Source organism: Ammospiza caudacuta, chromosome 6 (genome assembly GCF_027887145.1).
Source record: "Ammospiza caudacuta isolate bAmmCau1 chromosome 6, bAmmCau1.pri, whole genome shotgun sequence".
In the NCBI taxonomy this organism is placed as follows: Eukaryota; Metazoa; Chordata; class Aves; order Passeriformes; family Passerellidae; genus Ammospiza; species Ammospiza caudacuta.
In genome coordinates, this window is record NC_080598.1 from 14,678,585 (window position 1) to 14,701,360 (window position 22,776).

The 22,776-nt window shown below is 42.3% G+C and overlaps 1 protein-coding gene across 1 annotated transcript in view; it reads right to left on the bottom strand.

The window, feature by feature from the left end:
• IPO7 (importin 7) overlaps window positions 1-8,251 on the bottom strand; it is a 34,336-nt gene extending 26,085 nt beyond the window's left edge. Inside the window, exon 1 of the mRNA XM_058806218.1 lies at window positions 8,103-8,251. Within this exon, the coding sequence (XP_058662201.1) occupies window positions 8,103-8,186 (84 nt within the window). The 5' untranslated portion in view covers window positions 8,187-8,251. The remainder of the gene's footprint in view (window positions 1-8,102) is intronic.
• Window positions 8,252-22,776: the final 14,525 nt, after the last annotated feature.

A 22,776-nucleotide genomic window follows, 5' to 3' on the forward strand; every position in this document is an offset into this window, starting at 1 on the left:
TGTTTTAAAACTAAGTCCAAGTCCTACTTCATCCTTCTGAAAAATCAATTTCAGGGGACCACTGATGCACTACTGCAGCAGCTGTCCAGAGAGCCACACCACAGCTAAGAGCAGCAGGGAGATCCAAATGGAGACACATCTGCACAGGAACAACTTTCCAAGGATGTGCAGGAGTTCCACTTAGAAAACAAAAATGCTTTTTCTTACCATAATGAGAACTGTCACTGATACCTTAGGGACTGTATTGCATTTTCAATGAGGAAACAAACCTTAGCATTACTATAACACCCTTTACCCATCTTTCCCAAGCATCAAGAACTCCAGACAATAAATTAATTTTGCTGGGGAAAGTGAGTTGCAATCCTTAAAATCTACCTCTGCTTTTCTTAACTGAAACCCAACATAATTTTCCTTGAGGTCAAGAGTCCATGGATATGAGTTACAGTGGGAAATCCCTCTTTTATGCATGGGAAAAAAACTCACAAGGGAGGCCAAGTCCTGGGACACTTATCCACAAAGGCTGTGGGACCTCATCCTTGGAGATACTCTGTTGGACAAGTCCTGATCTGCCTCATCCCACGTCCAAACAGCTTTGCTTTTCTGCTTTATCTTCACTTACATGCCAATGTTGTTTCCTATGTTCTCCTCAGTTCCCCAATCAAAGACAACTGCATAGACCCATATATTTTAACCTGCTGAACTCTTAGGAAAATACTTCTTACCCACTTGTTACTTTCAAAACCATTGAAATTACACACACTATTGATGAAAACCAAATGGCTGCCTCAGATACTGCAGCAGCTCCATATTCTTCCATTCCTTTAGTATGACCAAAAACTCTTCTGACAGAATGAAATGATGACAGGATGCCTCCTAAGTGTGTCATGCTGCTCAGCTCACTCCTACAGTACTAGAATGTTCTCTTCAACCTTTATTTTCCCAAGCAAGTATCTCCAATAGGTTCCAGTATAAACAAGTGTGAAAGGGACAGCCTGGGACATGACATTGGTACTCAGATTTGGTTAGTGCAGCTTGTTGTCTACACCCTGTTCTTTAAAACAGATTTGAAATGAAGGACAAACTTCACTTAAGAATCTGCCCAAAATGTTAAAACACTGTTGTACACATTCATCCTGTGCACTAAAACTCTCCAGGCTCCAGAAGCACCTGGTCCCACTGAAATGTTTATTTACAGAGTGTAGTTGGATGAACTGAGAGTAAGTGACACTGCAATATGAGCACACGTCCTGCTGACCCATGTCCCTCTGATATTCCTCAAGTCCTCAAGAAGCAAAACCATTTTCAAACTAAAAGAAAAAAAAAAAAAAAGGCAATTGTCTTCAACTGCCAAGTAATGGCTGAATAAATGAATTTAAAATAAAATGTACTAGTTGGGTTTGATTTCCCCACAGCTCCAGGCCCGTTAGGTTGCTGCTTTCCTTAAGGAACATTAATAGACAGGCAGAGTCCTGCAGCACATTCCCAATGACATCAGCCCCTAATTCAGCACAGCACTCAATTACACGCTCAACATTCATGGCAGAGGAAGTGCTCCTGTGTTTAACGTGGCCTGAACCTGAGGAAAGCTTTCAGTTTCCATAACCTTTAACTCACCTACAATAAGGTCATATTAGTCTGCATAAAATGGACTTCAAAGTGCTAACTAATGTCTTTCCACAAGGGCTATAAGCTTAACAGATACCTTTTCCATAGTGAAAATTTGCAATGTTTGCAAACTCAGAAGCATTTTATCCTATAATTTAAAAAATGAGGGATTACTTTCCCTTTGCCATCATAAATGACCACTATTCTTGGGGTAAAAACCATCCATTTCAGCAACAAATATGGAAATAATGTTTAAGAGCTACTAAGGAACCAATGGGAAAACCAAAAGAAATGAAATTTTAAAAATCTTATGTCATAAAAGAAAAAATAGACAGCAATGAACAAAAATGCCACACACTGAAATTTAATAAAATACCAAAGAATGCTTTTTTATTTACAAAGATAGCATTGAGCCTGTGCCTACAGCAGGCTACAGAAGCTCCCCAGAAATACCAATTCTATTAGTATGTGGGATTAATATATTTTCACTGGGTTCTTTGAACTACAGGAAACTTTAGGGGACAAAACTGAAACATCTACACCATTATCTGTTTGGTTTTTTAAAAATCTTACAAGTATCATCCTTATTAGCATCTGAAGCATCAGACTCCAACCAACCAGGAGGATGAGCTGCTTTATCACCTTTAGTGGCTCAAAGCAGATTCAGCCAAGATATAATCGGTGCTTTTAATACAAGTAAAATACCTTGTACTTGCCAATCAAAGCCTGCTCTTAATCCTCTCCGTTAAGACCTTCATTCACACAGAGCTACATTCACACCTCCGTGCATTCTCTGTGGAACGTAAAGGACTCCCAAACTCCTTCCCCAGGCACTGAGAGGAAGGTGATTGCAGAGAAACTGGGCTGCAGGGATGAGCAGGGACAGTCCCATGAAGACAAGGGTGTACAATGCTCAAATAAAACACCAGGTACTACAATCACCTCTCATTGTTCTGCTTCACCCTTAAAAAGAGCATCCGGTGTTTTACTGGCACTTGGAGAAAAACAACTGAACCTAAAACAAGACACCACCATAGGTGCCTTTTGTATCCACAGCATTAAAAAATACTGGACCCACATCTCTTTCAGCTATTTCCATCTTTAATAATTTTTTGCCCCAAGAGGGCTGCCTCTCAGGACAACATGCTCCTCTTCACTGACTGCACTGCTAAAAAAACAACCAGACTAAAAACCACACCTATTTTAGGTTCAGTTTTGAACTAAAATCGGGATTTCACAATGGTCACAGTCACATACGCTAAACTGCATGAAGAACAGAAAATTCAAGACTTTAAAGTTCTGACATTGATAAAGTTTTTCCTTTTATTCTCTTGCTCCTTGTTAACATGTACCATTTAGAAATAAACATTACATTTAGAGAACTACAGTATTATTTCAAAAATAGTTCTGTCACACAAGTCAGTTTTCCAGCACTTAACTCAGCATTTCAAGAAAAACAAAACCAAAACTCATCTCAAATCCTTCCCCCTCACAAAAGGTCCAACAAGCCATGTCACTGGTATGACTTTGCTGTCTAAGAGCCAAAGAATTCGGGGACTTTTCCCAAGAGCAATCTTTGCTATGCAGCCTGGCCAGCTGAGGAATGTGTTCTATCAGACCGCAAGCCTTGCACCACTGTCTGTTAACACCACTCACTGCCCCAGAACACACAATCCTTTTGCACACTGCAGGTTTTCCTAGCAGGCTTGCTTTGTTAGACATGTGCTATAAGACTTTTGAGAAAAGTGTCACACCAGAGCTGCAGAGTCCAAAAGAGGAAAGAAGTTCAAAGTTAACACTGAAGAGACCAGCTCATGGCATGTGAACTATGAACAGTTAATTACAACGTGGAAAAACACTTTTCCTCCAGTAATGATACTCGCTGCAGTAACTTAAACTAATCTTTAATGCTGGAATATTCATCTCTCACACAAAATCTTAAAACCAAGTTTCATCTTGGGTAAAAAGACCTCCATGCATTCTTTTCAGGCATCAGGAAGCTGCCATACCATAACAAACACACTACAATAGGCACCTCCTTTACTGCTGCCCAAAAAAGCAGAACAGATGAGCAACACTTACTAAATGCTGCTGAACTGGAACCCCAGGTTATTTATATAGCTATTCAAAGTAGCACAAGTGAATAAAGACTAACATTTTAAAAATAAAGTAGATAAAAAAAAAGAACAGAATTCAATGCTTCTCCTCCATTCATGTTTTGGGGAAAAAAATCTACATGCAATTTTTGATCTGGGCCATGGCAGGACAGGGTGCACGTAACTATTACACTGAGATGAAACTGTTTTCTTACAGAAAGGTAAGGTCAGGAGCTGTAAGGCCACGCTGAATCAGCAAACTGCCCTGTAGCACTCTTTTCATTCTTTTTTAAGAGCTCAGCAGGTGTGGAAGTCGTTCTGACCTCGGGTTGTTTTGCAAGCCAGTTTTGCCGCCTCTCACGCAGCTACAATGTATATGCAAACCGAGTTGAACGGCCACAAAAGATACACACACACTTAGCAGCTCCTGCAAACAGCCCTGCCTGCTCCTTTCACGCCGTCCGCAAGTTCGCAGCAGTATTTGCTCTCCCGGCTGAGGAAAGAGCTCTGTGCTCCCAGCAGAGGCTGCCCAGGCACACACAGGAGCTATTTGCTAAGTCATGAGAAAGTGACCAGTGGCCCTTTCTGCTCGGGCTTTACCTCGTGCTGGGCAACTCGCACCCAGAAGGAAACTTCTGCCCAGCGGAGCCAAGGCTCCCCCGGTTCCTTACTGCCCCCAAGGGGATTCCTGGTGTGGGACCAGCCCCGGCAAATGCAGCTTAAACACCCCAAAGCACCCCAACCTAGCAGCACCAGAATGTACAGATGGAACATGAGGGAAGTGAAAGTCACAAAGTACTTTGGGTAAAATGTCACACCAACAACTTCAAAAGAGACCCCATGATCTGATAACCAAAGCCAAGAAACTCATGCTCTGTTCTTTTTCTTACACTACAATACAGAGCTCTACATGTTACACATGCAGACCATGTTAGAAAAGGTTAAAAAAATTCAAGCTGGAGGTAACATTATAAAAACCTCGCCCAAAGTATCCAGAGCATTCAGCATTTGAAAAATCTTGTCTGAAAGACTCCATGTAAGAAGAAGCTTGCCTCTTCCCCTTTGACAACCTTCCACTCCTAAACCCTCAGCAGCTAAGAGTCCAATCATTTAATGCAACCACTCCATCCTTGTGACATTTGCAGCTATTGAGGAAGCAGAGAAAGGCACTGAACCAGGCCCTGCTGCACTGTGAAATCACTGGTGATGGTGGCCAGCCAACAGGAACCCCTCTTTATCCTTTCCCTGTCACTCACATTAGGACACAAAACTTTAAATGTAACTTCTGAAAGTCACTTCCCAGTAGAGCATCGGAATCTCTTCATAAGCAAACTCTGTTGAGCTCTGACTTACAAAAACTGATGAGTTATAGGGGGTTGCACTTCTTCCCCCCTTAACATTGTCAGACACAAAAATTCTAAAAAATGTTTAATGACATCTAAAAAGATGTCTTACTTGCTCACACACTGAGATGAATCTCAGAGACTTACAAGACATCTCACAGTGAAGTTATAAATTCCCTGGAATTACAAATTAAAAACCTGCAAGGAAAGTATTATCTAGCAACTGCACCTTTATAAATATGTTAATATTAGAAGATGAAACAACACTCTATATTGTTTTCAGAGTGTCATTCCATAACTGCATAGTTAAAATTATCTATTTTCATCATAAGTTCTGAGAAACTCTTCATACAATGAAGCACAAAGATTATTTCAAAAGGCAGCAATGTCTTCCTGCTGCTCTCCAGTAGCTTAATTGAAGAGTCTGGTTCTAAGTCCTGGTAAAACACAGGAGACAGGGACAGAGATGGGCGAACACCCCAGGGTACCCCATCAGCTGAAAATGCTGAGACACAAGAGCCAGTGATCTCATTGCCTGGAACTTCTTTTCACAGTGAGAAAAGTAAAGACAAGGAGACTGAAATACTTGCTTTTAAACATTATCTCAACTCTGAAAGTTCTCACAGCCTTTTATGTGCAGGCAACATAACCTGATAAAACTTAGCGAAAGGAGAAATAAAGCATAGAATAATTCATCACTTAGCCAACGTCAAAAGAAAAATAACAAGAGCCTGGACAAATCAAGAATCATACTCTCCAGTCCCCTCCTCCAGTCAGGAGAACTTTGTTGACTGACAGGATATGGTGAAGACAGATACAAATACTTGGTTAACTCTTACCTACTTAGATATCTCTTGCACTAATCAGGAATATCAATTACTGACTGATGCACAGTCTTTTCTGCTAAGGTAAAATGACCATTCTGCTGAAAGCCAGTCTCATCAGCTCAACAGAGGCACTTCTGACAAATTAAAGTAAACTGAAAGGTCAACCAAGGACAACCATTAAGCTATAAAAACACCTGTGCAACTTGGCCATATGCAAGAACAGTGTTCACTGCTGCTGGGATCTCATCTTTACAGAGAGAGAGACCCCCATATCTGTAATTAGGTATTAACTGGTAACAGAATTGCTCTAACAATCAACAAATTCAGACCAGCATCCTGCAAGAAAATGCATAGCTGACTTCAATAAACCTAAGTGAAACCCAGACCATGCATGTGAATAAAGCTGAATGTGTAAGTGCTTGCAGACTTCTGGTTTAGCACACACTTTTATCACAAAATATCTGTGAGAGATTAGTGATGCTCCATTTGCCACAACAAAGAATTCTTACACACTGGTTCAGTAATATCTGGTGCTTTTGAAGAGGCACAACTATTCAGATTTTATGCCAATTTAGCACATGTGTAGTACACGATGGGCCATGGGGTTTTGATTGCAAAGTGAGAACAAAAGCCAGTGGCCAGTGAGCACGATTCTTCCTGCAAGAGTTTGCCATTTGCTGAAGACCCCAGCCGGCAGTGAATGTTAATTTCCTGCACCTTCAGCAACTCAATACCTGCAGAAAAGAACTAGAATAGATTTCAAGCAAGTTACTGTATATAAATATGAAATTTTCATTGAACATGAAAAAACAATACATTTTGGGACCAGCTTAGGATTTCATAGATATTACATATCACAGAATCACAGAAATTCAAGGCTGGAGGAGACCTGTAAGATCATCAAGTCCAACCCATATATATTTATAGGCCATCATATTTTTTGCATTTTGGATTTAAATAACAAACACTAACATACTCTTTAACAGAGTACATGGAAAAGACAGGCAATTACTTCATACAAGTCTCAATTAGTCATTGAATAGTTTTATAGAGCTATCTATTTCAAAGGTACTTAATATTTATTTGCCAATCACTTATTTAATAACATGCAAGAGTCACTTTTTAATTTTCTGAGAAGCTCCACCTTTAGTTTTTTAAATTTTCTCCACTGCCAGCAGAACATTTGGCCCACCTTTATCTAAGCTCTGCTGAACATCTGTTGCATTACATGAGTATTGTCAGGCCTGAAGTCTGCTTAAGAGCAACAAGGAAAAATATTTGTGAAAAAGGCAACTAAAGGCACCACGAGAGCTGCCATGCAGGCTTATGCTTCACCTCCTCCACCAAGACATCCTCTTTTCAAACACTAAAACACTTTTGTTCTCCAAATGTCTACAAGCCCCGTGGCTGCGTCTCATCAATAAAGTTTTCGTCTACCAGGTGAGGTTAAGCAGAACAAAGATATAATCTTCCAAAAGCGAAGTCGCTGGAGCTGGGAGCTGCTGGGATGTTACATGCGAGTGAGGCAGGTGAGCGCAGCGCAAGGATGACACACCTGGGCTGGGAACCCCGTCTGCCCCCGTCCCTGGGACACGTGTCCGCATCCACCCAGCAGCACACCTACCCCGGCAGCCCCGCTGAGCCCACGGAACACCGCCACGCTGCCACATCTGATTCTCAGCTCAGCCCAGGCCATCAGATTTGCTTCTGAACTCAGTCCAGGCCACTCGTACAGGCGGCACTGCTGGCGAAGCGCTGGGGCTCTCGCTGCCTCCTTCCCCGCTGCCCAGTCAGTGCTTTCAGCACCCAAAGACTGCTTAAACGGTCCCGGCAGGGCTGTGTCCAGCGGAGCCACCGAGGGCCTGCACAAGGGCGGTTTTACACCCCCCTCCGCGATCACCCTTTTCCCGGCTGAGCACGGACACAATGGACGCAATTTGTTCCCGCCGAGAGAGGCACGGGGGCCTCGGCCGCTCTGTGCCGCTGCCCCCCGCCCGAGCAGCCCCGCCCGGCCCGGCGGGGCCCCGCTGCCATGTGCGGGGACAATGCACGCCGGGCCCGGCCTGCGGCCGGCGGGACGCGGCCGGCGGAAAGGGGCCGCGGCGGCGGGCGGGCGGGCCGAGGAGCCGGGGGGACCCTCTCCGCCCCCGCCCCGCTCCCCCTCCCACGGGCCGGCCTCGTCCCCGCTCCCCAGCGGCGCGGCCCCGGCCCAGGCCCGGCGGCGCCCTCACCTCGTTGAGCTGTCGCTCGGCGGCTTCGCGCAGCGCCGGGTCCATGGTGCCCCGCAGGGCCTCGATGATGCCGCTGGGGTCCATGGCGGGAGCAGCGCGGAGGGCAGGGGCCGGGGCCGCGCCGAGCGCACATGGACCCGCCGCCTCCAGCGGCCGCCGGCGCGAAAGGAAGGGAGAGCGCCAAGAGCCCGGATAGAGCTGCCCCCGCCGCCGACAGGAGCGACGCCCCTTCCGCCGCCGACGGGAGCGGCAGCCCTTCCGCCGCATGGCCCGCCCCGCCCCGCCGCGGGGCGCCCCGGGATCTGCAGTCCGGCGGCCGCGCCAGCGCCGGGACTTGGCTGGGCACCGGCACCGGGGAGACGCGGGACAGGCGGTCTCGGCCCGCACCAGCCGCCTCAGGAGCGGCGGCCCGGCTCGAACGGCCCCGTCACGGGAGCCGCGGTCCGACACCGGCCGCTCCGAACCGAACCGAACCGAACGAGCTCCTCGGCCGCGCCAGCGTTGTGAGGGATCCGTTGTTTTAGCGAAAATCCCTCCCGCATCCGCGCCCCGTTCTCGGAGAGGCTCGTGTGGCTCAGCGAGGAAGGAGGGGTGCGTGGGGACTGGGTTTGCTTTGTCATGGACATGGGGTGCTACCCTGCTGGCTTTAGGGTGGTGGGGGAAAAGAGGAGAAGAAAAATTCTGAAGATGTGTCAAAAAATCAGTATAAACGGAGCTGCCGCTCGTGAAGGGTCTAGGAAATGTGTTGTGAGGAGCGGCTGAGGGAGCTGGGGGCGGTCAGGCTGGAGAAATGGAGCCTCAGGCGCGGCCTGACTCCCTGCCCAGCCAGGCCCGGCCCGTCTGTGCTGTTCTGCCGGCACAGGAGCCCAAGAAAGATGGGACAGGGGAAATCCAGATTAGATGATAGAAAATATTTCACCGACAGGGTGGGAAGTCAATGGAATAGGTTCTTGCCCAGGTTCAAAAGGCATCTGAAAGTGGTGCTGGGTGATGTGGGTTACTGGGTTAGAAGGTTACAGAGGCAGTGCTGGGTTGGTGGTTGGACGGGATGATCCTGAAGGTCTCTTCCAGCCATGACAATTCCATGATTCAGTGATTCTGGAGGCCTTGGCTCAGTCACAGAGTCATGACTGAGCTGCTTAACTTAGTCCTCTGTAAGTCATTTCTGTAAGTCACTTCATCCCACGAGCATTTGAGCATTGAAGTAATTTCACTTCCATGAGTAGTCACGATAAAATGAGCAATGCTATATTTGGGTCAGTGAGTTGTAGAATTTAATTGGCACTGTACAGTCATTCACTGTCATGCCTTCATTCGGGGGATGGCATGCAGCAATGTACTTGAAATTTTGGGAATCATCCTGGAATGACTCTGAAATTTAGGCACATATCCAAGACAAAAGCAGAAAATAAGAAAATTTAAAAGTGATACAATTTAGAAAGTGCTCTATCTCTTTATAGTTGAGTTAAACAGCTTCAGGAAATCTAGGCTTATCTATATTGTCTTTGCATATATGGAACAGCATAACAGACTTGTATATAATTTTCCCAAATTAGTGATTTTTCTATGATTGTCACTGGACTAAAACTTGGGTTTCTCAGTTTCTCTTGCTACTGTTTGTAGTTTGGGTTTTTTTTAACATAATGCTAAAAATTATTATTTACACTATGTAGCTTTTTCGTATTACAAGTGTGAAAATGAGCAACTAATGTATGAAACTAAAAATGAGCAACTAATTTATGAAACTAAACTGTGAAGCAGCAATGAATGTCTGCTTTTCTGTGTAAGCACAGGAGACATATGGGCCCAGATGACCCAAGTAGCAATGTGGCATAATTTTGGGACATGATGTCATATGCTGTTCTTTTATGAGTTGCCCAGATCTGCAGTCATACTCCAATTCTAGATGTTGCACAAAATGTTTAAAAATAAAAAAAAAAAAGTGAAATACTGTGGGTTCAATACCATTACAAAATGCTGCAACAAAGTCTTTTCCCTGCTTTTCTGTCACAGCACAGATAACAACATCAAATCTTTTTGTATCAAAGGAGCAAAGCAATCATGCCCTCAGCCAGGGTGCTAAGCTGATCCAACAACTTATGAAACAGAATGTATCTTCTCTAAAAATAAAAGTGCTTCAAAGGGCAGAGGGCTCCTGAGGTGCTGGTTGTGCATAATGCTCTGTGTCAGAGGTACAGATGTGAAATGCTGCAAAGACAAGCACAATGGGGTGGGAGCCATCACCAGCAAAGCTGCTGTGCCTCTGGAAGCTGTGCCAGAGCTGCTCCTGTTTGGATACAAAAGTGAGGAGGACAAAAAAAGTTGTGCAAAAGAATGTGTAAGCAGCTGTCCACCCTGAGTGCTCTGAAAAAGAAAACCTTGTATGTGCAGGAATGTTGGCATTGTCCAGGGCGTTTGTACTTGCACTTTGCTTGCCCAGAAGTAATAACATCAGCTAACTTCATAGCAGGATTAATTGCATAAATGACTCACAGAAAAAATAAATGCAGGATTCAGTCAAGATGGACATTTCATGTCCACAGGAAGCCAAATTTAAGAGGAAACATCTAGGAGGTTAAATTATAATTTCTCACAAATCTGAACAATTTGTCGGCAGATCACATTTGCTGTAGGTATTTTAGTGTTAGAGATGAAATAGTAAAGCTGAACAAAAACTGATGCACCAGCAGTTTGAGTGGAGCAGCCTAAGAGGTGGCAAATGACTTCAAGGGACTGGTGAGCTGTGGCATCCTTAACAGTGAAGTTTTGATTAGATAAATATACCCACTTCCATCAGACACTTTCTTCGAGCAGTATTAGCAGGACAAAAGAGACTTTAGGCCCACCCATCACAGTGCAGCAATTGGTGAGGACTTTGGCCAAACCTGTTTGGCAAACAAAGGGGACATGAATCAATATCTTGCAAGATTCAACAACATGAGTTGATAGAAAAATTTAATTTTGAAGTCAAAATTCAAATCACTAGAGTTAACATTGGCAAGAAAGATGTCCTTTAGGCAGATAAGCCTCATCAAATTCTTGCTCTCAGAAGAGAACAAAAAGAAGTGTACGTGTTGCAGCAGGGATTATCTGCCCAGAGCTGCTCTCTGTTGTGTAGGAATGCTCACAGACAACCTCAGGCTGCTGTGGGAGAGCAGAGCCTCTCAAATTATCTCAGAAAGGGCAATGTGGTATTGCACAGGCCTCAAATATTGGATGCAAATCGGTCTCAATTACTCCTGAAGATAAACATGCTCTCCTAGCCTGTCTGTCTTGGGGTTTGCAGCCATGTGTACTTTCCCTGGAAAGCTGGAGCAATAACAATGTTTGTCAGCTTTAGTAAAGTAATGTGCTCCTTGGAGCTGGCTGTGGAGCACTGCTTGGCCTGTGTACCTTTCTGGGGTACCATTCTCTCTACTGTCACTGGAAAGGCAGAAATCAGATATAAAGACAGCACAGCTACCCAAGATCACCACTTTTGGGTGCATTTACCAGATGTTGCTAAAGAATTGGGCATAAATTTTTTATGCCTTCTACTTATTCAAAAAAATAAAACCAAAACCCAAAGACAGTAACTGATAAATGCTGCTATCAGCTGTTCTGTGCTAGAACAGATTTGACAGCAGCCAAATTAACTCCAGCTATGCAGAGCATATTCCTGCATCAACAGCATTCCAAATGTCAACCTAGGATTTAGAAAAAAAATACTTGCACATGAAGGTACTTAACCAATCCTACAGATCCAAAGGGAGTTTGGACAGCAATAAGTGGATGAATCACCAGCACCCAAAGTTATTGTGAAACTATTTTTGATAAATCAAAGATGGCAACAGGAAGAAAAAGTTATGCACAGAAATATTGTGCTGATGTGCAAAGTTTGGAAAGAACTATTTCTATTAATCTTTTTTTAAAAGCTGAAATGGGATTAAAATATGAAACTACAAAATGAAACATGCTAGCCAACATATTTTGGTGTAAAATTGTCAAACAAAGGTGATTGTTTGAGAAGTTCTCAGTTTGGCTAGGGAAACAGTACAAAATAAGTACCTTTCTTTGCTTTAAAATATCAGAGTAGGCTATGACTCTGAGCACACACTGAAGGGATTGAGAACTGGCTAAATTACAATTTTCAGTTAAAAGGTGATAAGTGAAGAGTGATTTTTTAAAGGGCCAATTTCTACTGATACACTAGCAGACTATTTGGTACTTTAGGCAGTTTTGAAATAGATACAAAAATCACTGCAGATCATTGTGAGAATGATGTAAGATTAGCAAAACAATCATATGTGCATGGGACAGGGGTGTAACTTGAAAAGAAACAGAAATGCACTTTAACACAGCCAAATGTGAAGTTACACATAAAAAAAAAACAGAAAATGAAAGATTGGAAGGATCAGGGATACCATGGGCATGCAGGTTTGCATGAGCAGGTTGGCATGAGCTCCCAGCAGGATGTTGTGGCAAAATCACCGTTTTTGAGTTTAAAACAACTGTCTGAAGAGGGAGAGTGGTTTGTCCCTCCCTCCAGTGGGGAGAGATGGATGTTCATTGCCAGAGAAAAACACCACGTTTTTAAAAAATATTTACAAATTGCAGTGCATTAAATACCCCCAAAAGTTGTCTGAGATGAAGAGTTTATTCTCCTCATCTGTCTGAGACCTACTTGAAATGTCCATTTAGGTTTAAGACAAAAGATCTGAGGGGTCTTGTTTGCTGTTTGTCACTACAGTTGTGCTGAGGTGAAACAGAGGTTTAGCAGGCAGAATTAGGGTGGTTCCTTGCAGAGTCGCTCATCTGGGGCTACCTTTACCAAAATGGGATGCCATTGCATGCCCAGCTCATGGTTTCACAGTCCCTTTAATCTCCTTTAGTCAGCTGGGAGTTGGCTTTACCCCTAAGGAGAACTTTGCTGAAATTTCTGCAGCATTTTTTTAGTGAGGAAAGCACTACTCTCCTTGCTTCACCCCACCAAAACCCCCAGGAGCCATCCCCACCCCCCAGCCAGATGGCAAGGCTGGAGCAGATGCTAAACCCTGTATCCAAACAGGTTTCCCAGGGGACAGATGCTGAAAACAAGATTCAGCCATTAGCTGGTGTAAGTGCCTGCAAGTGGAACAGCGGGAGTAGCAAGGCTGAGACGGAGCAGCAAAGCATCAGTTGCTGTAATTCAGCCAGGGTTATTAAGGTCCTGAGGAAATGTCAAGGAGTTAGAGCCGTCTTAGAGCTTTAGATCAATAGTTTACTTTAAAAAAAATAAAAACACACCAACAAACTACCAAAACCAGGAAATACAAAAATCTCTGATGTATGATTCTTCTGAGGTCAGAAAAACCGGACATCTTGTTAAATATCTCTCAAAGATGCAGCAGTCCCTCATCAACTCTTACTTTTATCAGTTAACTCTGGACAGCAAGGTTAGGAAAAAGGGAAAGATCAGGAAGACAATAGTGGGTACTGAACATCTCTTTAGTGAATAAAGTTGTAAGAGGAACAAATGCCTACCAGGTGAAACTAGAGTGTAACTGAAGAAAATTCCCAGTGGCACTAATTAGTGCTTTCTTTTCTCCAAGTGAGCCTGGGTGCAGTTCTGGAAGATAAGTTTTTGTGAAAACACAGTCTGTGCTTCAGTCAAACCAACAGGATTAGGGCTTTAATAAAAACCATGTGCATAAACCTTGATCAGGATGTTGGAGTAGATAATGTGATGATGAAGTGCACAGTATTTTGGGTTTTGCTGTTTGCTGTCAGGTGAGATCTGGCTGCTCCTGAAGGTTTGCACTGTGGGGAGGTGCAGGTGATCCAGCCCACAGCCTGCTCCAGGCCCTGGTCACAGACAGAGGAGCAGGAGTGTCTGTAACCTACGGCAGTTCCTCCTCCTCCCTCCTGCTCTGTTTTCCACCCTGTTTGTTTATATTTCACAGCCCTGAGGGAAAATGCCACTTAGAGAGCTGCAGAATGGTGGATGGTGACACCCTGGGGAGAAAAGCAGCAGACAGCAAGTGGTATTGGTGGCATTAGGATGACACTCACACTTCATGCCTTTTTTCACACTTTTGATACAGTTGCACAGGCACAGAAGTTACAAAGGCATCAGTGGAATTGGTTGTACTGTTTGAAATGAAAACTCAATGAAAACTCTGTGCTGAGGATCACAGAATTACAGTGTGACCTCAGAATAATGCCTGTGATCATGGTGTTCTCCAAGAATATCTCTTTAAATGCATGATGGGAGTTGGTTTATTTTGTTTTTGCAAGAAAACAAGCATGTCCTTTCTTTACTGTTCCTTAAATAGGACTGCAAGCTTATTTATTTTTTTATGATTGCTCAGATGGACAGCTGTGAATCCAATGTAATGTTGACTTTACATTTTGAGGAAGCAAATGGAAAGAAAATTTAAGTATAAGGAGTGTATATCTATGAATTAGGGTTCAAGAAGGTGTTGATTTTTAAAACACAAGTTTTCTAATGCAGTTTTTACAGCCAAGATGCAACAATAAACTGGAATTGTTCAGAAAGAATTGTGAAAATAATCAAGCTGTGGAACAGGCAAAAGTTTCCAGAACTTCTGAAGAGTAAAAAAGAATATTTAAGCTATAACTTTAATTGTATAATTAATTGTGTGTGCGAGGCTTATGCAAGCTATGTGTAATTTATCAAGCTATATTTCATTCAATTTAATAAGACAGAGAGTTCTGTTTAGAATTATTTTAGTCTTTATAATCCTATCCTCTTTCCATTTAGATTGATTCAACAATGAGTACAGTAGAACAGGATTTTATTCTATTAAAAATTCACTCAGAATAAATTCCCAGCACCTCGGGAGAGCTTTTCATATGCAAGGAGCTACAAGCACACATTAAGAATTTCAATAATCCAGCAGCACAGTGTTCAGTGTGTGAACTCTTCCAGCCACACAACTGCAGGCAGTGCCCCCAGGACACACCTGTGTGTGGGAAGTGTGCCAGCCTGGCTCCTCAGGAGCCTGTGAGCCATTTCACATCAGTGCAAATGATTGACCTCTGGTGATGGCCACAGCCTTAACTGTACCTTTGGGATTTATTATAAAAATGAAAGCACATTTTGGTTGTGCTGGCATGGTACATTATTCCTTTTTCTTACTTTTTCATCTTTTCCCATCTGCCTTTCCCTCTGTCCTTTCTAAACTTGAGGAGACAAAACAAAGTACTCAGAGAGTAAAGTTTCTGGATTTCTGCATAGCACAGGGGGAGCAGGGAGATAGGAAAGGAGTCATTTATGGAGGAAAAGTGTAAAAGGTCTTGCAGAATATACAGCTGAGATAATCACAGCTGTGTTAGCAGCAGAGGTGGAGAACTGGAGCTAAAGAGCCAAGTGTGTTTCTTGGGTCTGGCTGCAAAGGGAGGAGCCTGACTGAGGCAGGGTGAATTCTCTGCGTGCTCCAGAGGAAGCTCAGTAAAGGCAGACATAAAAGAAAGACCCAGGGGCACACAGGGAAGTGCTCACAGCTCACTGGGAGAAAAACTGACATGAAATACAGAGTTTGTGAGCAGCAAGTAAGCCAGCAAGTTTATGTAAAAGTACTAAAATAACTATGCTTTCCTGTTTGATTCCTGATTCACTAAGTGAATCATAGTTTTTAATGAATTTTTAAAATAAATAACATTTCATAAAGCTACCTTTTTATGAAATTACTTTGCTATTAGAAATATTTCTATAAATCATAAGTCTTAGATAGCTGCTTATGTTAAAGGAGTCAAAAATAACAAAATTAGGATTGGCAAACATGGAGATATCCTACGTAAAACAAAGACAAATAACAGAATTTGAGTGTATTAAAAATACATTTTTATAAAACAAAATTATCTTAATTTTCTTTTACTTGTATTTAAGAGGTTATCAGATTAGCACTTTTATTGGGACTCTCGTAGCTTTAATTCCTTGCAAAGCTATACAATTCATTATTGCTGTCCAAAAGGGTTTAATATGCTTTCAATTTGGTTATACTGTTTTAAATACCAGTATCACATTAAATACTGGTATTTAATGTGATCAAAAGCAGTTATAATGCTGGAATGTGCAAACATAGGACTTATGCTGACCTTTGTGTAAATTGCTAAAGAAATACAGATATGGAAACAAGCAATGAAATTGATGCTACTCCAGCTGTGCACAGGTGTGTGTTTCCTGGTGGCTGGGGCTGCACCACTCATTGTTTATGGAGAGCAGCAGGTGGAACAGCAGGAGCAGCTGCTCACCAATCCCCACTCCTGTGCCCTCCAGGCCACAGGTATCCAACAGCTGCATTGAAATCCCAGTATCTGCAGCAGCAAGGCAAGGCAGGAAACACGAAATACATATTGCCAGTGCTCATGTCTTTATGTGAACAAGCCTCTGTGTCTTTTCCAGGTGTTTTGTGAAGTGACATGGTGGAGAATGCTTGCCCCTGATTTCACCTTTGGCAGGCACATGAGTGATGCATGCAGGACAACATCATGTTCTCAGGAGAGCAGGGAGCTGTGTCAGCTTCTCTGGGCACTCCTCGTAATCTTTGGCCCCTGCTTGCCAGCGTCCCTCTGTCCCACTCCTGGCCTTTCCTGAGCTCAAGGGATTCCTCACTTCAGATTGTGAAATGGATTTTCATTCATGTTTCTGTTGGGTTGACAAGGTAAAATCATTAATTGCTATAACTAAATCAAGGTTAGAGTTTATTAAAGCATTTGGATGCTATTGTATTGCCAGTACAAGTAATTCCACACAAAAATCAAAGATGCTGGTTCAGCTGCAGTAAGGATTTCTGCAGAATAATGGCACACCAGCTTCTTGTGGTTATTATAACCCCACTTATCAGTCTTTCTCTGGGCTCCTTGTATTTTCTCCATGTTAGTCTTGCTCATTCAGCAATGATTATATCATATTAGTTAATAATGTCTTACTGAAGCACCTGACACTTCTTTTCTGCAGTCACTGGTTTTAGCCAATTTTGTTGCAGGGAACAGGCCAAAAAGCTGCCTATGGATAAACCCATAGGCAAAAGGGAACTACTATTTCATGCAGTAGAAAACATGCAAATGTCTTTATTGATATTTGTAGATCTGGATTTCTGCATTCAGCCAAGGTATCTGACAGGAAACCTGTCTAGGACTGGGTGCATAATGTTCAAAATTGAAATGGTTTCTCTCACAGAACTGCCTTAGGTGAAAAGAGTCAATTCTTATCAGACCATCCCCATTTAATCTCTAATCCTGATTAACAACTGATTTTGTGATGCTCATTTAGTATGATAGTAAGTGCTATCAGTCATATTATAGCTTTTTCAATTAATTTGATAATTTCCCTTAGGAATACACATACAGCAAATAGTTTCTGTGAATGTTGGCAGCTTTTCTAAAATGTTTCAATTAAATCACATTTTCACCCTTCTGATATTGCTCTAAATTTTAATTATTTTCCATTGCAGACTACTGGTTTAACGATGACCTGAATATATTTCTTAAAAACTAGCTGTGGGTGTGGCTGCATACAGCAAGGGTTTGTTCCTTGTGGACTGGTTATTGCCCACTCTTTATGGCTGTTTTCTGCAAGCACTTAGACCTTGGAGGTCAGATCAGGACAGCACTGAGCACTCTCACTGCAGACATTTTGTACCTCACAGGAAAAGCAGCCTAGATGAAAATACAGCACGACATTTCTACATATTATGAGTAGACCGTGCATTCTTAAATTGTGAAATACATTGTCACAGGAAAAAAAACTTCTTCCATTCTAGTTTCAAATGCAATTCATGCAATTTATCTGAAGGTTGCAAGAAATCCTTACAATATGGGAAATATTTAGAAGTTCTAAACTTTTTCTCTGGAAGTTTTGCTTTTTTTTTAAAGTAATGCTGAATTTTTCTACCTTTCCTTTTTCTTTATTCTGGTTTCTTCTACAACCTGTTTCACACTTCTGCATCTTTCCTTCCCCATCAGACTCGTTGTTCCACATTTTCTCTCTGAATCAAGTGTCTATCATATCACTTTTTTTCCCAAATATTTGCTGGTCTGCACTTCCAAAGGTCCAAATTTTTTTCTTTTCTGACTCCTTTAAGATAGAAGAATTTTTCTATCAAAAGCAAGGATCCTCTTCAGCAACAAAAGCAACTGTGTTTGTGAGCACAAGTAGGGAACAGCTTGGATTGACCAACTGCTATAATTTTGTGTTTATTTGTGATAAGGAGAGATTCAGAAGTAACACGAAAAACAGCAACACTTCAGACTGTCAGTGTGGGAGGAAGGTTGATTAAACCAGTACCCCTGATGTTTCCTCATCTAGCTTATTTCTTAAAATTAGGGGACAGGATTAGGACCTCAAATCAGTGCAAATTAAAATAAAAGGAAGCTTTCTTTAGCACAGTGCAGCCTATTTACAGTCAACAAACAAAATGCAGAAAGGAAATGTCAATAGACAGTTGCAATGATATTTTTAAGACCCTAGCAGCAAGAGGAGATCATTCAGGTCCTGATGAGCTCTAGCAGGGGGTTCCACTTGGGCCTTTTGAGGACAGTAGAAAAAGCACCTTAAAAACCACTTGGTTGCACTCTGCAGCATTAATTTCTGTCATTACTCCAGCAGATCAGACATGGTCAGAGCTACACACCCCAGCATGTGTTCAACTCTGGGAGGTGGCCTGGAGCTGATTCTCCAGACCAACAGTCTTTGGTTTAACTGAGCTGAGACTTCAATTCCACATTTGTAGGAGCAGAATCTGTAATGGCATCTAAAGAAAAAATTAAAATGGGTCTTTGTTCAGATTAAAGGTGGTGTTTTTATTAGCATGGAAAAACCTATATTTGGAAACTTTTGCCCTCCAGACAGATATGTCCAGCTACAACACTGCTGCAGATTAGGAGTCCTTGAAGGAACATCCTCCTCTTAGCAGGAATATTTGAATTTCCAGCTATGTTAGTATAAACTCAGCTTAAACAGGGTATAAATCTTATCATTACATTGAATCCTACCCTAGCATTAAATATGAATCATGACTAATGGGTGTATCTTGGGATGAGGGCCTGTGCCTTCCCTACACAGAAATTTACAACTGTGATCGTTATCACAAGCAATAAACACCAGCTTATAAATACCTCAGCTGCAGAGCAGAGCTGCGTGGCTGAAGCCTTGTGCAGCTGCTTTTGAGTCAAGCAAGGACTGTCCTCATCCCACTCTCCTCTCCTGCTGCCTCCCTTTAGGCCTCCCCCAACTGTGCTCTGCCCTGCTGTGCTCTGTGTGGGCTCTGCTGTGCTCCACAGGTACCCCCAAGAGCTTTGAAGGAGACTGAGCTAGAATAAGGTGCCAAGAATATTTTGTTGCTTTGCAAATATTTTTGCTTCCCTTCCTACCTATCTTAAAGAGTTGACATTGTCTGAGTTCTTCAACATATTTGCTGCCTGAGCCCATTCCCAGAACTCAGATGCTGTAAATTGTTTACAAAGACTAAGTTGGTTATTATTGCCAGGAGGACACCTGAGATTCCTTGTACTGTGATGAAAACTCCCTCTTTTATTGGTGTTTTTAGTAAGAGATTTGACTGTTTAGAGAAAGTGCTTTCTAAGGCTGGGAAAAATAATAAAATTAGAAGTAAGGTCTCTGAAAGTTGGAGCTAGATTTAAGGAACCTGACAGAGCTTTCATGTTCCTCAGTTGGGGTGGCATAAGCTTATGACAGGGTATGTTTCACTCTTAATTTGCAGGAAGACAAAAGAACCTTTAATTCCTGGTTTTTGCATTCAAATAGAGGATATGAGCAGACTGACCAGAAAAGTTTCTTTCCCCATGTCATGTACTCCACTGACACATGCAATAGGAAAAAAAAAGAAGCTGGCTGTTAAAGAGGATTTATTAACTGTTAATTAGGTGCATCAGAATTAAGAATCTGGCTCTTATTTTTACCACTTGGAATAGAAACATCATAGCTATCTGTTTCACTGTGTTCCTAAATAATTAAGCAGGAGTGAAAATAGGTGCACCCTATTAAAAATCTGCACTTTGTACATTTGTACATTAATCACTTGTACAGTGTATTGTCTGTACATATGTGCAGCGTGTAGCCAAAATGTACGTAAAATGGACAATAGGACTTAAGAAACATACCTTCTATAAAAAAATACCAGGGGAGAAACAAATCTGAATACTTATGATCCCTAAGCTCAGATTCAACTCATTTTAATGCATACAAGATCTGCTCTCATTTGCTGTTTAGTAATTTTTTCAGCTTCTGTCCTTGAGCACTGACTTTTATAAATAAAAGCTTTCATTAACTCTCCTTTGGTCTCCAAGAAATTTTTAATCCTTCATTCACACAAACAGCTACAAATAAGTGCTCATTTCTATTTATCTCACTTGTTGGTGACATTTTTTATTAATTTTGATCAGTGCATTTGCATTCTACCCCGAGTTGTCTCTTGTGCAGCTGGTTATTCTCCAGTTACATCCTCAGAGTCCTCACTGTAACTGATCAAGGTATGAGCTCAGTAAAACACACCAGCCCCCTTCCAAGCACACAGGTTTATTTGCTTTAAATGGGAATTTAGATAGAATGACAATAAATGTTTAAGGTTTAATTTCTTGCCATATTTTTACAAAATAAAAATATTAAAACAATGCAGTTTACTTTGTGGTGGTCAAAAATAAGACAGTATTAGAGGGGAAAAAGGGTCCTGAGTCTGCACTTCTCAAGAAATTATATGTATTAATTACTTGTTGATTGATGTTCCTGGTTTGTATCATTTCCAGCTAGAAGCCCTCAGGAGCAGGATCACTCTCAGTCTCATCCTCCTTCTCTTGCTGACAGTTAGCATGACAGTCCACAGAGCATCAACAGTGTCAGTGCCTCAGCTGTGTGCCATGGGCTCTGTCAGTCCATCTAGGAGTGATTTGGAAAAGAGGCAAACACAACTTCTGTGCTGAGGAAAGACAACTCTTTCAATGTGACAGAAATAAAGCATTTCATCCAGCCACAAGAAGGAAGGGACTTCATGGAGCTGACCACTTAGCTGCTGCCCTGACAGGTGTCAATCTATTTCGTTACTTTCCAGCAGGTCAGAAAAACATTATTCTTTTTGGTTCACAGATACTCTAAGGTGTATATTCCAAAATCCATTTCATGTAAAGCTTTTGGCCCATTCAGTCTCTAGCCTCTAAGTACAGAGAGTGCTGCTGCCACTGGTAAAGTCACTGAGCAAGCTCCAGCTGAGACTGGGGTCCTCCTCTCATTTCTGTGCTGGACAAAGCATTCTGCAGCATGTGTTCCCTGCCAGGTGGGGATGCTCCAAAGACAGGGCAGGTTTTGTGCTGTTTTTTCAGTGATACATTACATACAGGGGATGCTTTATACACAATGAGAGTAAATCTATTTTCAGTCCCTAGCTATGGTTCCTGGTGTGCTGTGGAGTGAAGCTGTTCCTGGCAGTGCTGATCTCAACCATGTGTCAAAAATTTCCTTGGTACTCATTGAGTTCCAGCTACCAAAACTCTTTATCCTCTGAACACATACAGGATGTGGCCTATGGCAGTGTTTTTTATTCTCTGCCTTCTTTCCAGTAAATAAATTGAAGTTAATCTTCTAAACAGAGTTTCTGAATTATTTTATTTACAGAATGAGCCATAAAGAACATTCCTCAGACATGTCCTTTCTTTTTTCCTGAGTGAGTGCAGAGGTTCTGCTGACATTTGTTAGGTGTGGACGTCTTTGCAGGGGACTGTTCACATTATCAGCAGACACTAAACACTGCTGACAGTTTCAAACTTTGGTGGAATAAACAACACTCACACCAGCAGTACCCCCCAGCAAGGGGAACCAAGAACAGTGAAGAACAGTTTAAAAGTCTGCTGCTAGTTCAGTCTAACAAATATAATTTGTGCAGTACATCTCAACTGCAAAGTGATCTAGCTAATGAATCCTTAAATTTCACTCTGGCAGCACTTCAGAGAGCTGGGGCTCCCTAAAAGTGAATGATTAGAGTTATCTTCTCTATTTTTAATGAGACATATCCTAACACTGTGAGCTTCCTGCAGAATCAGCATCCTGGGAATCATCTGCAGGCCATGTGCTTTCTACTAAATGGAAGGGGAAACACAGAACAAATCTATATTGTTGAAATTGTTGGGCATTTCACAGTGGTGTCTTGGGCAGGGGAACTGCAGAGAGTTCAGCAAGAATCAGAAGTTGCTTGGGCTGTGTGTCAGTTCCCCTGCAGCTGGGTTACACACAGGGCTACACCATACAGAGCAGGTTAATTAGAAATCAGACATCCCCTGGGGCAGGCTCTGCCCAGCTCCTTGGCTCTGAGTGCCTACTGAACAACACCAAACTGGATTGATACCCCACTGAATGAACAATCCACCTCACCAAAATGAGACCTGGTCCTTGCAGCATTTAGCATCTATAGTTTTAAATTGTGGTACTTATTTTATTTATGTCTTTCAGTCTGAATCCTTCCTCTTCTGTTTCAGGATGACTTGGTAAAGATTCCTCTGCATAACAATCTGGTTTCTGATTTTGCTTCCAACATTCTTCAGTTTAGTATCTATTTGTCAGAAGTTAGTTAGTCAAAGAGGAAAGAAGTCCCAGTGTTTGAATAATTTTACCTGGAGTTTCAGAAGTAACAACCAAAAAGAGATTACAAACATGATGTGCATTTACAATAGGAGGGAAAGTGCC